At 35.8% G+C, this 18,185-nt stretch overlaps 1 protein-coding gene across 6 annotated transcripts in view; it reads left to right on the top strand.

Annotated features, from left to right (window-relative positions):
* Positions 1 to 18,185, top strand: part of XRCC4 (X-ray repair cross complementing 4) — a 254,847-nt gene that overhangs the window by 143,384 nt on the left and 93,278 nt on the right. For 5 of the 6 annotated variants that reach the window (XM_085316854.1, XM_085316892.1, XM_085316870.1 and 2 more), the window contains 3 exons: positions 6,996 to 7,162; positions 12,861 to 13,013; positions 13,683 to 13,786. In XM_085316854.1, the coding sequence (XP_085172980.1) occupies positions 6,996 to 7,162; positions 12,861 to 13,013; positions 13,683 to 13,786 (424 nt within the window). The remainder of the gene's footprint in view (positions 1 to 6,995; positions 7,163 to 12,860; positions 13,014 to 13,682; positions 13,787 to 18,185) is intronic. The other variant, XM_085316886.1, reaches the window with a different exon arrangement.

The raw sequence follows: 18,185 nt of genomic DNA, 5'->3' as shown, positions 1-18,185 counted from the left end.
ATTCAAATATGTAACAATACTTCCTTTGTGTAAGCAGCTGAGTGTCAGCATCATTCATTTATARGTCATATTGTTTAACTCTACATGAATTTTCATTGACATTTTCTTCTTCTAGATGTGTATGAGTTTTCATAGTTGAAACCCTTCCTTTTTTTTTTTTAATCAAAGTCTTGATTCCATTTTAGATCAGAGTCTGTCCTTGTAGAAAGTAGACCAAGTTGCTGACATTTAACCAGTAATAACAATGGTAAGTCTATAAATATTTAAATCTTATTTGCCAGAAATTCAGCTCTCCAATGAGGAAAGAAAGTTACTGTCTCTTACACAGCCTAATTTAATGCAAGATGCAAGGGGCATCTTTCTTTTAAGTTACCATAGCATTGGCAATGATTCAGTGTTGTTCTGTATGATGTGGCTAATCTCTAAGTGTCTGATAAAGAATCTACTTTCAGTACTTATCATATGCAAGGTCACCATTAGGTCACTTCTGGAAAGTTTGGCTGGTAGTTTTTAATGCCTTATTGTAGCAAAGCTTTCTAGGTATAAATCTATGCAAGAGTAGAAAAATAAGCAAGTAAACCATTGGTTTAGACAACCATAAAACTAATTTTGCTGGAATTTTTGTGTATTTTCTGGTAAATCTAGATTGTTTGAAATCCTACAGATGTGACGTAAGTTCAGGTGCAATTAAGTGCTATCCTAAGGATTTGTGTGTGTGTGCATGTGTGTGTGTGGTGATTTGGCTTTAAAGATTTATTAAGACTTTTTTTGATGATTGAAAATGTACTGTTTCAGACTATGGGCTCTGTAATGATGAAAATAAATACCCTGATTCTTCCTCCATAGTTCCCAAAGAGCCCATTGAATGGGCATGCTAGGTAACGTGGAAAGACCATGTTTTAGTAAGAATCTCTGTCCTAGAAATATCTGTCCACTGTAGCTCCCTCTTAGTATAGGAAAGGTGCTGAGGGATGCTCAGGACAGGGCAATGACCAAAGGGTCTGTGTTACATCAGTCTGTGGGGCTTTACTGCCTCAATGCAGGGATCACATCTRCTCCTGCAGGCTGCAGGTCGTGATGAAGATAGTAAAGAGACTACGCAGCTGCTCCGTGCTGGTGGGCCAGTGTGGATGTTTTTTTCCCCTCACATCCTTCATTGATATTTCCCTGGTGAAAGGACATTTGCTTAGACACTACGTTGTGGGAGGCAGCAACTGTCTGCAAGTATGTAAAACTTACTAGCTGTGCTAACCCAGCTGATTGTTAACAAAGTGATTGAGGGAGAGTGCACAGATCTCCGAGTCCCAGGCCAAATTGTGTAGGAAAAGTGGAAAATAAGTGAAGTGAGTTTGAGCAAATTTWGTTATAGGCTATAGGTGAATTCCTGCAATTAAAACTCCATGAATTAGTTCACACAATAGGAGAATTTTTGTTTCAAAATCRGATCTAGAGTAACTGCAAATACACCATTTGTGAAAATGATTTGTAAAATWATTTTCGAAATAGAGGAACAAAAGCAAGATGTTATGGATGAGGATTTAAGTATATAAAATAAATAGAAGACAGATAGCAATATACAGCTGCTGCTGCCTGCCAGGATGAGAGAGAACAAAATATGGATGTCTAAATCAAGTGTCAGAGTGGTTTCTGTGACATAACATCAAGCTTATAGAAAGTATATAATACCCTAAATAAATTTTGGAGACAAATAGATAATAGTGTTAAAAGGAATTGTCTGGGTTCTCAAGTGGTATAGAGAGAAATCATGGCCAGCAATGCAAATGCAATGGGAAGTTTCAAMGTGTTTTTTCTTTCTTTTTTTTTTCCCCTTGTAGACTGATATGTCAGAATGAAAACTTATTGTTGTTGGAAATTAGCCCACAGTGTTAATGTCTAGATTCAGATTCTGCTTCGGAAGAGAGCTCACAGAAATAGTTGTTTAAATGTCTTTCTGTGCCTGACTTCCAATACTTACCGCTGTATCTATGATACTTTCAATGCTAGGGAATATAGTAATGCCAAGGCTATATAGCRTATTTATGCATATTTATATATTTTGAGCAGAAAATGAAAATTAATTTCACCACCGCTATAGAAACAAGTAATTTTTCATATAGTTTTAAAAATTTCCATAAAAAAATGTTTTGATTCACATTTTAATGACCTGTGTGTTTCCTGAGTGAAACATCTCCCAATAAACATTATTAGAAACAAAAATGTTTCAGAGAAGTTTCCTATTTTGTTTCAAAAAWCTTTCTGTCTTAGAGTAGCTGCTTCTTCATCTGTAAATTATAAGGCAGTCAGTATCTGAGTGGGAAGAGAGGTGATGATGGGAAAACAAGTTTCTTCATAAGCTTTTAGTTTGCRTTTTTATTTCTAGCTTAAAATATTGGTGTAATGGGTAAGTTCTGAGTATGATTTCTGATGAAGGTGACATAACTTTTTAAATGGTTCTCTATTCATCTTCATCTTTAAAAAAGCAACACTTAAAGATATTAAAGGAGAGCAGTTTATCAGTTACAGTCAGCCTGTTGTCCATTGAGACCTCTACCAGATCTGGTCATTCTCTGTATGAATGAAGTGTTTAGTGCTGCACTGTTCTACATAGTATTTTCATGAATGATCTGAAAGAGGAAGTAGARAGTACATTAATTATATCTGCAGATGACACACAGCTAGAGAGAGCTGCAACAGCTGGTGAATAGCAAGAAGTATAAATTGATCTAGAGAGACTTTAGTAATGTGCAGGAATTAAAAAAACAAAACAAAAAAAATCAGCCTGAAAAAATTGATAGTTAGTACACTTAAGGGGAAAAGTGAGCCAAATCGCAGATATGCTATATTTAAAATCAGTTTAATAAAGTGTCAAAGTTCAGCTTTCACTCATGCAGTAAGGAAGATCTATTTATCTTCAGTTCTTACTTTTTTTTTTTTTTTTTTTTTTTTTTTTTTTTTTTTTTTTTTTTTTTTTTTTTTTTAAGTGCTATCTTGACCTTTAATCATTTCTGCTGGTCTAGGTAGAATTATTTCCAAACTCACTACAGCTGTTTTGGCAATGAAGGACAGTATATTATCCTCATTTTATCCTGAGTATAATATCCTCATTTTAGCTGCATACAAGAAGAGCACTATTTTAAAACAAAACCCCTCTCCCTCCTTTTCTTTTTCTGACTTCTTTTCAAACATTTTATTTTAACAGAATTTTATCGTAATCAGTGCTGCAAATTACAAGTCTATCCTGAACTTAAAATCCTTAGATCTGAAACTTTTGTTATTTTGTCTATCTACTCCTTTACCAGTTTGGTTTCCAGTTTGGGATCCCAGTAGGACTTCAGAGTGGAAGAGTCCCAAGACTTCATTTTCTTTATGTTGTTTTATGAATGCTGTGATACTTTAGAAATGAAATGAATTTGGCTGCTTTTTTGGCTTATCAGTCTCTCAGCGCAAGGCTCTTTACAGGAGCAAATGCCAAGMAGTTATAATTTGTTCAGATAACAATGTTACTATTGTTAGCAGTTAGCATTTCTGTTTGTTAAATTGGCAGTATAGTAGCTCAYTGTAATGAATAATTTCATATGGAACACGCAGGGAAAAAACTCTTTTCAGTATACCTTGTATACTCATTCTGTATGAAGAGGGCAAAGCAAAAAACACACATCCAGTATCATGTTGCTTTTGGGTTAATTAGGGCMTTATAACCTAATAAACCTTGCATGTTTTTCTTGCACTGACCTGCTGGCGGTAGCTGCAAGGTAGCCAGAGTAATGTGCTTCTGCAACTGTGTTCTGTTAACATTAGATGATGGGGGRAAAAAAATATGGAGGAATAGGCATTTTGCAGAAGTATCATGATTTTTTTTTTTCTGCTGACATGCAAGCACCTGCCTATGGAAAGTCTTGCTTTACTTACCTTTTGTGGACCTTCTAGAAGCAGCYACAATCATAATATATGAGACATGGAAATCATTGCAGTTAAGTTTCATATAAGAAAGTATATAAAAGTTACTGCTTTATGAAGACTAAATTCTGTCTATTACTGTGTTGGTTGGTATGCACACGGTATAAGGAGTTGCTTTCAGTTCCAGCATTGTCACAGTAAGATTGGACTTTGAAACGAACACCTAGAAAGACAGCCAGCTAACTCAGTGCGTCTCGCTAGGGGTGTAGGAAATCTGCCCAGCACCTCCTCTCTYGCCGGCACATCAGCAGTAGGTAATCAGGCTGGAATGCGTTTCTTGCCTCTGCTGTCTGCAGTGTGACCTCTCCCCTGCCTCTCTTTGGAGAATTCATCAAAAAAGATAGTGTGCCCAGAAGCCTGATTTGATTTCTTCCTTTTTTTATGATAAAGGATGCGCTCTTTCCACACAGGCCTTCAGAATTCTTTTTATGAAAGTGTTCCCGGAGGATGTGTTTTGCAGTTTCAAARCTCCACTTTACACTAGCAGAATTGATTTATACAATTTGTTTAAATAAGAGGCTGGATTGGTGTTTGCTTATAATCACATACTTTTGAAAMGTCTAGCTGTGTATTTAGCACAGTTTTGACTGAGTAGAACCAAGCTTTCAGTTGAAATGTGTTGTCATTCTCTTGCTTTAGGAGTATTGATATTTTATTGTCTTGAGCTGTGTAAACCGTAAGTTGGACAACGTGACTTTGTCCTGATTATTTGCATTTGCYTTATCTTAATTGATTATATTAAAAGTACAGGGCAGAAGCATTTAGCTTTTCTTCCTRTTGCCTCTGCAATATAAGAATGTGGAAGACTGCATTTCTATTTATCTATGCTAGTGTGCTTYTCTATCTCTGTGGCTAGAATTTAAGTGTGGCATGAATTCTTTATCCATATAGCTTGGTGGTGGCTTGCAAGTGATGAAAAACAGTTTCCTTTACACAAATGTCCATCTTTGTTAATGCTGTCAAACAGCAAGTGTGATATCCAGGGAATACACGTCACTCTGTGGGTTACTGATAATGTAATCTTATTTCCAAAAATAAATCAAATGCATCTCTTATCTATTACAGTTAACTATAATAATCAAATGTACATAGGCTAAAGGAAAACAGTATGTTACAGACTGTCCACATGAATTTAGAAAAAGTCAGTGGCTAATCTGAAATTAAACTTTTGGTTTTGCCTTATGTGCTGATAAAATTGCCTTACCGAAGAAGCTCGTGATGATTTCATGGGTAGTTGCAGAGCCTCCCACAGATAAATTATCTAATCTAGATTTAAGAACTGTTACTTGTTTCAAATAGTACCTTTAAAATCCTTGTGAGCAGGTTTTTACACAACCTTTTTCAGCAAAACTTTATGTATAGCAGTGGTTAATTACACTTTTTAAAAAGTGCTAAGAAATACTTTTTTTTCAAGGATAACTTTTATTTAATTTATTTACTTGCCATGTGTTCCTGAGTAAAATGGACTAATGTGAGGAGAAAAGCGAATGAAATTTGATTTTTTTTTTTTAATTTTAGTAGGTGAGATACAACAATTCAGATCAAACTCTTCCCTAGCATGTACCACTTGTGATTTTTTTAAGATGTTATTGCCATGTCGTCTTCAAGTCAAAAAGAGGAATATAATTAATTACATAGAGAAATACCACAACAGTTTTGTGAATGCTTTCAAAATCTCCCAGGTTCCCTCCAAGCATTCCTCACTAACTCTATATTCCAGCAAGTATTTTCAAAGTCAAGTCATTTGATGCTTCCATTCCTGAAAAATCTGCTTCCATAATAGTTTAAGCTGACCAAAATCCAGATCATGTGGTCTAGCCCAAATTGCATGTCTCTGTATCAGCTCCCTGAACTAGCTTTTTGCCAAGTCAGGCAAGTAAATGGTGGTRCTTCCTTAATGGAGGAGCAAGCATGTGCTGCTAGTCTTGGAGAGAGGTGTCAGAAATGTGTTATATGGCTTCTGAAGGCTTAAAAAGCAGTGGAAGTGCACCTTAAGATAGTTTATATTCCCCTTTGTCTACCCTCGTGAGAGCACCAAAGGCAGTTCTTTCATCTCTGCTTTGCTTTTCTTCAGATAGTATTTGGGACCCTGTTCAAGCAAGCCCAATATTCTCTTCCTTTAGCTGCCTCAAACAGTCGCCATGAACATCTTTGTCAGTCATCACGAGCATCTTATCTTCACTGTGCTTTGAATGTTTATAGCTTAGTTGATACTTATTTGTGCATATTGTTTAGCTGTTACTCCCCGAGCATTGTAGAAACAACAGTCTTCTGCCCGTCAGAACAAATGTGTTCAGACTACTTGTACGTTCTGTATATCATCTTCACTGTTCAAGAAATACAACTGTTGATTCAAGATCCTGTCCTTAAATCTCACTGAAAATGTTGGTGTTGCCTGTTTCATTGGATTTAGGTTTTAAGAATTTGTGACTGAGCCCTTACGGAGAAAACCTGTGGGAAAGATTTCCTTTTTTTGGGTATGTGTAAAGATCATAGATAGGCATTTATAAAGTTACTTTAAATCAAAGAGTTAATATTTATTTTATATATCAGTAGTATTTATGTGATTGAGTTGCTGCTGTGGTTCCTGGGAAAGGCAGTAAGCTAGATATTTCTTTGAGCAGGTGGCAAGAACAATGTTTTTAGTATAAGGTTTTCAGTTCCTGTGGTTCTGCATTCCATCAGAAACGCCTCTTACCTAAAACATTTAGTTGCACCTTTATACCATTGACTGCACTCTGTTCWGTACCAGACCAGGTTGCTGCTATAGCGTATTGCATCTCTTTTCGTACCCATCATAGCGTACATCAGTGCTGACGTCCTGTGCTTTTTGTATGACGGGTATCCATTAACATGTACTAAGTGCATAGAAAATTGGCATGTAAAATGGCAAATTTATTACAATAATGTTTTGAACTGAAAGACTAACATATTCCTTATGTCTGCCCTAATAAAGCTTGTGTCTATGTTTTTCAGAAGCGGGATTTTGTGACCCTTCTAGTACTGGTGAGGTAACTCACTTTTTCCTTTTGTTCTAGTTTAGACTTGGATCTCTGAAGCTGCAGAGAGTTTCGAGGCCAGTTGAAGTGATTAAAGAGCTGATTGGCCATTGCCTGGACTGCTTAGGAAGACTTCAGGCCGAAAACGAGCACCTGCAAAAAGAAAATGAAAGGCTCTTCAATGATTGGAATGACGTGGAGAAACGGTAAGTTTAAAAGCATACTCATAGGTTATTCTCTAGAAACTCTAGTACATACACTGTTGGTGCAGGCTTTACTGATGGGCACTGTTCAAGTTATATGCTCAATGAAGCACACACATTGTGTGTACTTTTCTCTTCAAAAAGTATTTTGAGCCCAGTTTCTTACAGCCTAGGTAGTTGTGGTTGTCTTCCCTCTTTCAAGAAGGTAACTGGTAACAAGGCTTTTCAAATAAAGATTCTTTTAGCTTTATAGAGTGAAAAAACATGATGTTTTCTGTAAAATCCTCTTTTTCTTCAGCAAGAGGGCCCTTTTCTGCCTCTTAATCCCTGTCATTCTCATGGCTAACACTTTATTATTTTTGTTTTTGTGTGGGAAATAACTTGTCAATACTTAAACTGTCTTGTCAAAGCAGCCAGAACTGAAGAATGGGTATATTGTTATGGGAAAAAGTTCCATTATTTTGTGAGAGTGTAATATTTTTAATTCCAATTGTATTTATAATTTAAATTGTCTGCTGCTGCATTCTGATATAGTTATCTACGCTTATTTTAGTTGGTKAGCATAAAATGCACGGTGTATGCAAGTTGGAGATCTGGATTAAAGAAAGTAGCTAATTGGTGTTAATTTACCATGAAAAAGAAGAGCTGACTTTGGGGAGGAGTTAGTTTTGTTTTTCCCTCATTAAAATAACAGTTTTTCCTGACTGTGTTGCCGACAAGCATATGGCTGTCCTAAATAGTGTTTTATTGCCTAGCAGTGTAATGAGCAATGGTGTATTGTATAGCCAGTGTGCTGTACTGCATTACACGCTAATGTGCAACATAGGCATTAGTGCTTGTATCAATTTCCATGGTGGTGTGGCAAGTGTAAAGGGCACCCCTAAAGAAAAATTCACGGTTGCTTGACAACCTACGCTGTCTGTGGCCATCTGTTCTAAGGCTTCTGAAGGTGGTGGCTTCTGCAGTGTGTTTATATTTTGAGTTGTTGAAACATGGCTTTTCAAAATAAATACTGAATGTTGTATTGTCAGCAAGCTTTCTCTGTGTCCTGTAAACGGACAATAGAAGTAATTTTCATCTAAATAGTGGATTTTTTCTTTCTTTTGTTGCAGCCTACTCTAGGCTGCTGTATCTCTTTACTCTTTTAGCTCAAATGCTGGGCCTACGTGGTTGCAAGATTCTTAGGGAGAGGTTTTGTTCAATTCCATCTTTGGTCACTAGCCATAGTTTCAGGCTGCAACTTCTGTGTTGCATCCAGCAATGAGAGGTGAAACACCGGAGAGCAAGTTTGTAGATGTGGGGAATAGCACTCCTTTTTTCTCTCGCAGCTCAAGCATAATCAGCCCTCGAGTTTCAAGTGTTTATGTCCATGTAAAGGCAAAAAACAAGAGAAGGCCAAAAATCCCTTTGAAAGTGAATTCCCTGCATCCTCGTACTGCTAAATTGTTTGTCTAGTCTAAGCTGTGTGCTTTCTGATGTGTTGAGAGTGTTTTTGGCAGAAGCAATAACTCTTAATTTTCATTGTTTTGCTCATCCTGAGGACCTAAATGTAGGGTTTTGTCTGGACAAACATCCCTCTGTTTTTAGGAGATGATGCATGCATGAATGGCCTAAGTATGAGCCTTACTGGCTGATTAGACTGCATAGCACCAGACCTAAAATAAAAATCCCTAGAACACTAACTAGCAAGATCCAAACAGAGAGGAATTTCACTGAAGTTACATCACTATTGTCATTAATAAGGAGGTGAAGTAAATTAGGTTCTCGATGTCCAGCTACTTTGTGCTACATAGAAGAGCTTTTTTAATGCTGATGTATGGAGAATCCTGTTGTGGTATGTATATATAGAAATTTTCAAAAAGATTATTCTGAAAATGCTGCAGGTGTGTGCCAGTATGCATGTGCATGCATGCTTCAGAGGTGGATGGCTTGAAATTTCAAAGCAGGATAGCCAATGCTTTTATCTTATATGGATAATACTCTTCAGCAAAATAATTCCTTGACCATTAGAATAGAAGTTAAATTTCTGATTTGTATGTTGTTTGTATCAAACAAAAAATTGGTATAGGCAAACTGTAATCAGAACAGTTGACCACAACGCAAGTTGACAGCTATAGTGACGATATACCTGAACCACAAACAACTTATACAAAGGCAGGCATTTTGTATTTTGGTATTTTGTACTCGAAATTTCCTCTTCAACATTAGCTCCTTGAGATTCAATCCACCATTATTAATGGTGATGGGGAAAGGGCGGACCTAAAATGGAATAAAGAGGTAACGTAAGAGTAGTAATTATTATATAGCACTGAGGACAGGCATAGGAAACAGAGATGGTGGAGCTTTTTTTTTTTTTTTTTTTTTTTCCTTTTCCCTATTATGTGAGGGAGGAAAAAATGTGTAAATGTCAATAACTTGTGTAGGTCATGTACATGCTGGAGTGTGTACAACCTCTACATGTTTGGGCAGAGCTTAAGAACTGGACAGTTACCTTACCTTCTTAATTACAAATTCTAACCATTCTTACATCTAGCTGTTTTCAGTAGGCTGTGCAAGCATTTTGACTGGTATCAGTTCGAGCTTATCAGGCACATTAAAAGCGTAAATAACAGAGAGATCTAAGCATACAGAAACTAGAAAGCATATGCAAATCAGATTTGCAGCACAGTAGCCATTAACTTTCTTTTTTGGAAGTTCATTTATTTTTCTTGTGTTTGAAAGATGTCTTTGAAGTGAACAGCTTCTTTATTTGGCCTGAGGAGCTGATATTTCAGTGAGACAAATCAAATACAGGCACAAGCATGTGACAAATTGCAATGAAATGTTGTTTTTGTAACTGATGAGGTATTGGAATGAAACCTAGCTAGCTTTGCTTTGTGGTCACGTAATTCAGGTAACACATGCCTGAGTGACTTCTAAAGACTATGCAGCCTTACAGCCAAAGCCACCCCGCGCTCCTGCTATTGTATAATTAATGCATCCCTGCTCCCAGACAGCAGAGGACTGTTGCTTTTTACCATTTTGTTTTTATGTACTGTACTGTATAATAGTCATGTACTGTATAATAAATTATAACTTGCAAATACAACATTAATTTAGTATTAATTCACATTAATCCTTCTGTTAACCGTTATGCTAAATTAACGTCACGTCTCTAACTGAAGAATGTATTTACGTATGAATTCCTTTAAACAACATGAAAATCTGAAAAGGTTTTCAAGTAATTCATTTTACCTACAGTGTCTTCCATGTAATAGTTAATAAAACAAACAAACAAAAAAAACCCCTCTTTTTATTCTGTGCCTGTATTCTGTGTATCTATTTCTAGATCCTGTCCCCAAAGAATCACAAAGTTGGCCCGATCACGCAATGTGTTTCTATACTGTAGCTCTTAATGTCCAGGTAGTGTCAACTTTACTTCAGTGGACACCTACAGAGTTATATGAATTTTCATCAGTGGTTATCTTTCCAAGATTTAAAGGCCTTACTGATACTGTCTTATGTATCTTCTATGTATTTTCTTGGCCAAGTTAGGAAAATGTCTCTATTACTGTAACTATTTAAACTAGCCTCAGCTGCTCTGACACTAACCAGCTCATTAGGCAAAAGAAAAAGAACAGAAATAAGCATTTTCTTTGATTAGTTTTGTTCTGTGTGTTGGAGAAGGGCATTTTCTGAATGATTTGATAAAGCCAAGCTTGCATATTTTGCACAAAAATATTGTTTCCTATTTTTCTGTATACAGCAAGAACTAATTTTAACCATGCAAATGACAATTTAACGAACAGTTTATTTTCTTTTTTTTTTWAAAAAAATCATGTTTTCATGCCAGAGGTCTGTTTGATAAGTGGCAATTCTTGTCCTTTTCTTTCTCCCTCCATGAGTTGGTCAAGGGGCTTTGTGTTAGGACTTACGGTTCTTTATCTGTTGCTTTGGTGTTTTGTCTGTTTGTTCTCCACTAAACAGTTAAATTTTTCCATTTATAGGTAGAAAGTCTCCTGGTAGTTGATTAGTACATATGATCTTTCATTTAGGAATTATTGAACCCATCTATATGGTAATGATGTTCTGCTATTTGCATTTAAATTAGATGAATTATTTATCAACTATCAAACATATTCCTAAAGCGTAGGACTGTAGAGTTAATACTTCATAAAATTATTTTCTATTGTCTTTTTTCTTATATAAGTTTTTGATCTCCAAACAAAATAGACAGTATTTATATAGGAAATATGTTGAAATTTTTTTATTTTATAAATTAATATTTTAAAATTTGTTATACATATGCCTTCTACACTAAAGGCATGCCCTCTAAACTTTTTTTTTTCCACTCTTGCATAGATTCTTTCTTGGTGGAAAAAATCTTGTTTGCAAGTTACTACTATTTGGTATGATAATATAATTACCACAATCATTAAGATTACCAAGATGTATATTTGATTCCTTGTTGTTTACTGGTTTTGAACACAGCTATTAAAATGTTTGGATTGCAATCCAGACACTAAAAAGTTGTGAAATACAAGAAATAACTCTATGATTGTAAGTCACTTGTTTCATTTAGTGTGTTTAACTTTTAGTGTTAACATGTTTGTTTATATTCCATGTTTGCTTTGTTTATGAAACTGTATATAGATATATTCTTATTTTTGTATTTTCATTGTGGTTTAATTTTCTTGAAACTGACCTGCCTACAGATGCACACCAAGGCATTAAAAACCTGAAGAATTTTTTTGTTCTGAAGATATTAATCAAGAGCCTTAAATTTATTTATTTGTTTATTGTATTGTAAAAATTTAGTCCTCCACCAATTAATTCTTGATTAGTTCAGGGGTGAAAAAAAAAAAAAAAAGTTTTTATCTAGTGACGGGCTGCAAGTGTCCTAGGATCTCAGCTGTTTATCTGTTCAATTCAAAATGAAATCCACAGCGTTGGATTTGTTAATATTACATTTGTTTGAATGGTCTTAAGGAATTATGATTGCCTTTGAGTTCTGCTTCAGAGGTCTGTCAAACTTTGCCAAGAGCTGGTTTCTGTATCTTACTCACCCAAATGGGACATGCAAGGTTGTTGATGGAAAATGATTGGGCTAAAGTCCAAATGTCACTCATAACTGCCTCTGGAGTCCTGACAGTGGCAAGAGCTCTGAAACTGTCTGAGCTGCCAAAGTATTTGCTGGGCATATCAGCCTGTGTTGGCACGCTTTGGACTCTTCTTTTTTCGTCTTTTTTCTTTTTTTCCTGCTGAAATATATTTAAACAGCAAATCAGAATATGCAGGCCAGATTTGAGACCTGTCAAGTTTAATCATATCTATTGTAATCTCATTATGTGTATCCTGCTAAGCTATACCCACTGTGATATATTCAGCTTTGAAACTAAAGAACACTTGCTATTTAATTTCGGGTTGCCTGAAAAGCATGTGTGTAAGAACCCTTAATAAAAAGCATGAAGAAAGCATTTTCCCCTTGGACGTATTTTTTTCATAGCCAAGTTCAGTGCCCATTTCTCTGAATAAAGCTGTTTCCGATCTCTTTCAGATACAAGATTCTAGGTTAGTTGCACAGTTGTGCATGATGTGGTACAGGAATTCCTTTAAGAGRAAGACTGGCCTCACTACAGAACTCTTTTCCAGAAAAAACAGATAGCTTTAAAAAGAAATGATATGATGTGTGARGTAAATGACAGTTAATTTTGCATTGTAGACTGGAAAAATGTGTGGAAGCTAAAGAAGAACTAGAAGCAGATCTTTATAACCGGTTTATTCTAGTACTGAATGAAAAGAAGGCAAAAATAAGGAATTTACAGAAGCTGTTGAATGAAGCTAAAGGATCTGTAGCAGATCAACCATGTACAAGGTATTTGTTAATTCCTGGAGTTACTTAATACCATATCTGATGTACGTGTTGGCTTAGTTTCCATTTSCTAGGCTGTGAGGGTGAGTGGTGTAACAGTTCTTTCATGGGTAAATGCTTGGTTATCCAGACCAATAAATTTAATCTTGAAAGCAAAGGATTCTTTGGAGTGTCAYTGCAAATAGCAGGCTACAGTTTTGGGTTCCGTAGCCAGGAACTAAATATTCACTGAATCTCTCCTTTTCTATTATTTTCTCTTAGGATGCAGTTGACTTTCCCAAAACAGTGTRTATCTGCCATTTTTGTAGGTGGCATTTAAATGCACTTTCCCTCAATTCTTTGATTCCTTTTGACATTTGGGARATGTAAATATCCAAATACTTGTAATATATGTATCTGTATTGATATACTTTTTAATTCAAAAAACTCCAAAGAAGATATATCATTTTAATGATACGATAYACCTTAATTTATCTGTTAATTTCATCTCACTTTTTATACCTTCAGCTTAATTATCTATTATTGTCTGTCTTTATATCTGAATATTATAAGCTGTTCARCATATACKGTATTGACATGTATTCCTCATCTTTAAGAGTGCAGAAATAATMATAAATTTGTTACAGGAATAGTAGATGGAAAAARCTTTTTTTTCCTTTCTTTTTTGGCTAGAGATAGCATTGCTACAGATCAGACGGCTACAGGGAGAGAAGAGGAGTATGAAGGCAGCACTGATGAGGAAAGTGAAAATTTAACACAGTCCTCATTACCAGCAGGTAAGAGAGAATGTATTGTCACTGGGGAATTTCATGGACAGGCAAATTACTTTACATGARTAAACCTTAATGAAGACAAAATACTACCTGACAAATTGCTCTGTGACAAGCCAACCTGCAAGCCTTAAAAATATCTTTTTGAAGCAGAGTATAGTACTGACGTTTTCAAATTAAAAAAGGAAGTTTAAAAGCATGTTGCACAAGTGAAGGAACTGTCATTTCTTTCAAAATGACAAATTACAGACTTTGCAGAACTAATGACAATCTAACAATATCGGAACAATCAACAATTCCATTTTAAATTTTAGGAGTCACGTGTACACAGGGAACTACTAAAATGTAAAATGTAGTTCCTGACAGTTTAGGTGGTGTTTAAAAAAGAGCAAAGAGGGGAGGTTTAACTRCAATAACAAGAGCTGTGCACTCATTCTGCATTACATAAATGGAACAAAAATATATTTATAGCAGAATTAATTTTAATTTGCCAATGAATTTTTAGCATTATGAAGRTGCTCATAAAACTTAATTTGACTTAGTTTTTCCAGGATTGGAGAAGAGTTAAGTAAATGGAGTACAGCAGCTGCCCRTTCTACAATATGATCTATATATAAAAAAACCTGTGCATCTCATAACATTTTGGCATATTGTACCAAGTACTTGGAATATATAGGATGAATGCCACCAAAGCTTTAAATGTGATGACAATTGCCATGTAGTTATTGTGAACTTTCTTTCAAGTTTGCTGATTTTGCTATGGGTTCTTTCCCTGGAGCTTTCCATTTCTACTATAGGTAAAGGCAACTACTTATTACAGCCATTTAACCATGCATATCAGGGACCAGAGATGTTCAAAACCTTGATATAAGTGCTATTCAACTTTGTAGTTCATAGGAGCAGGTTTCTGGAAAGATTTGTAATATAATATGCAGCAGACAGAGCTTCAGATAGATACAGAAAGATACTCGCACAAAAAAAGCTGCAAATATTGAAAGAAATTATTTTCTGTTATAATGCGCTCTTCAGTTCTGAAATCTTTTACTTTAAAGCAACATTTGGTCAGTTCAGATAATACTGTGAAAAATACTTTAGTTAAAAGGCACAGTAAAATGGAAGGTATTGATTCTTTTGCTGGAATTCAGTAAGCCTTAATTATGAGACCAACAAAAAATACCTCAAGCAATATTGAATCATGAGGGACTGGACTGAGTGATCATCAGGATCATAGGGAGAAACGGCATTTTTTTTTTTTTTGAGATGTAAGAAATGTGCCTTCTGTTGCCTTTGAGAGATTAAAATGTTCAGCATTTTGATTGCAGCCAAAGAGTTTTTTCAACTGCAAAATGTGAATAGAATATCAAGGCTATAAACTTAATCCTTTGGGTAACATAGTCAAAGTTTTTACAGAAACAACACTGTCATGAACCTGCCTAGTGAGTATCACTCTAGGTCAGATGTTGTTCCATGATGTTTCTCTTTCTATAGGAGTGAAAATGAGGTGATGTTTAAGAAAGTTTTAATAGGTATTGGTGAAAGCCACAATCAAGAAAAAACAGTCATAGTTTAGAAACTATGTAGGAGGAAAGTGAAAGCAGGTATATATGTGTTTGTACAGATAAGTAGATAAAAAACAAAGAAATGCTAATGTTTTTGGRTGTGTGCATGTCCAAAAGATAGAAAGGAGGAAGATGCTGTTAGTTAGCATAAAAGAAAAGTAGCAACTGCAGTAAATGACTAAAGAAAGCCAAAGAATATAAAGGCACAAATCTCAGGCCAGGAGATAGAAGGCCAATAACTAATCATCAGGTTGAGAACAATTGAGAACATATATGCAGCTGTTACTGGCCTTTTAGTGCAATGACAAAAATTCAGTAGTAATTCTGAAAAAATCAGGCATATTCAGCAAATATTTTTGTTCTATATTGGGGGGAGGGAAGCATCTGTAGTCTGTTATGASTTGCTTCCATTCTCATAGCAAATAAGGTCACGTTTAGCAGCAGCTACAAAAGCTAGATATTTTAAAATTAGCAGGTCAGGATTCTATGAGCTGCAGAATTTAAAAAGTGGGCTAAGGGTTTTGCCTGGCTACCAGTGTTGATTCTTCTAGAATTTTCAGGGCACTRAGGGCACTGCAGAGGGTTTGGAAAAAACTTTCCAATATTTACAACACTGAAAAATCATAGAATCAGTAAGGCTGGAAGGGACCTCTGCAGATCATCTAGTCCAGCCCCCCCACTCAGCAGGGTCACCTACAGCATGTTAGACAGGGTTGCGTCCAGGTGGGCCTTGAATGTCTCCAGAGAAGGAGACTCCACAACCTCTCTGGGCAACCTGTGCCAGTGCTCTCCCACTCTCACAGGGAAGAAATTCCCCCTCACGTTCGGGCGGAACTGATGTCAAATGGTGGAGCAGGTCTACATGAAGAAAAATATTAAGAAAAAGAGTAAGAATTATTAATTGCAGTTGTAAAGATGTAGAAACTAGAGGTTGCAAACTAGGTACTCAAAATGAGATTACCAGCTGTTTGATAAAAATAATATTAGTGAAATAATAGGCTGTAAGGCATTGAGCTGCAACATATTTTATTTAAGAAATTGGAATAGGAAAATTAACATAGCACATGATAAATAGATTCTGAAATGAGGTAGTTTGACTCAAAATGTAATTGTAAATGGAAATTTATCAGTCCTTGTATCTGCTGAGTATGAGTTTGAAGGTAATTTATATAAACCTGTTTGAGTTTCGTGATATGCTGGCTATAAACGAATTGTATTCATTCTAATATTACGCAATACTGTGATCCCCAGTCCTTTAGTAGCTAAACTTCACTTGAGAAAGCTAACAGTTTCCCAATCTGTGCTCGATCTAGCCCCTTCTCCTGTGTAGAGTTGGGTACCTCATGGGATTACCATCACCTTCCCTGTGCAGACCCATTTGAACAAGTAAAGAGCCACTTGGGTAACCTTTGAGCTCTGCTCTATGTTACGCCCTGCTCTGGGAGTGCAGCAATGTCCTCTCTGGCGTTGWAGGGAGCCAACTTAGGCTTAGCCATGTTAGTTCAGTTGGTCTCTCTGCCTAACCGATTAGGAGCCTGTATCTTCCCACGACACCTGCCTCAACTGGCAGGCAACCACTGCTCTAATGTGAGACTACTCTGGGCAAAAGAAGAGTATGTAAGCAGCAATTAAAAAAAATGAAAAGACATTGGCAGTTAAAATAAAGCTGTTTTGCAGAGTTATGGCGAAAGGGACCATGTGGCTTTGAGTAGAAGGGTAGGATTTGGCCTTCTATTGCAGTGTTGCATCAAGTTTGGACACCCACATTTGAAGAAAGATGTTAAAAAGTAGGAAAGGATAACATGATAACGAAGGGACTGGTAAATGACTTAAACAAAATACTATGAAATACTGAGAAGAATCTTGTATCATGATATGCATGATCTTAAGCTGTAGAGCAAGAAGATGCGATAGTAGATGATCTTTTGTCTGGCAGATAAAGATGTTTAGTGAATTTGAATATCTGGAATTAGATGAAGACAAAAAGTACACATTATTTCTAATAGGAAGATTAACTGTTAGAACAATTTGGGGCAACTTACTGTAGGTAAGATCTTTTTATAAAAAGATAAGATTTGGTAGATAGGGTAATTAATTTAAAGAAATCCACAGCCTCTGTTATGTCAGGCATTGGGATTGGCTATTACTATGCTAGCTTTTTTATCTATAACATCAGATGAATTGCAAAACAGACCCATTTCATGCATCTTCTACAAAAATGAGGTATTTTACTTGTGCATGAATTCTCAGCAAGACTGTCAAATAGGTTTTCAGCCTCTTCATCACAACAGGCTGCATTTATCTATTCAGCTTCATTCAGATAAATTTTATGTCTGGATCTTTTCCTTACAGTAGTAGTTAACCTGTAACCTAAAAGTTTACCTTAAAATTTTGTTTTTTGGTGCTTGCAGTACCATTAATAGATATGATTTATGGTTTTCTGTTTGACTGCAATGTCTGCTTCATGGCTTTAAGCCAAAATCAACTGTAACATGGTAGTTTTTGTCTCAAACCTACACACTGTTGTAGTTAATGCTTTCTGTGCTATAAAAGAACCAATTAATATTGAATTAGTAGGTATTTTGGTATGAAACAGACAAGAAAACTACTGGTACCCATAAGAAGTGCAAATTTCACAAATAATGCTATATGACTTTCTGTACAGCAGCTTTGTCCACTACGCCATGTGCATGGGGGAAATTTATTTGGAATAATGGTTAGTACTATTGGTGTGAGACTGAAAAGGAGACAAAACGTTCACTGCAGTTTAATAAATTCCTAAGCAGCAGCTGTATATTGTGTGCCAAGGTCTTGTAAATGGCTGTGGCTGTTTCTGSTATGGAGAG

The sequence above is a fragment of the Rhea americana genome, unplaced genomic scaffold, assembly GCF_003343005.1.
Source record: "Rhea americana isolate MKP2758 unplaced genomic scaffold, rheAme1 scaffold_114, whole genome shotgun sequence".
Classification (NCBI taxonomy): domain Eukaryota; kingdom Metazoa; phylum Chordata; class Aves; order Rheiformes; family Rheidae; genus Rhea; species Rhea americana.
Note: the sequence above shows the minus strand (reverse complement) of the source record. Positions and strands in the feature narration are given on the sequence as shown.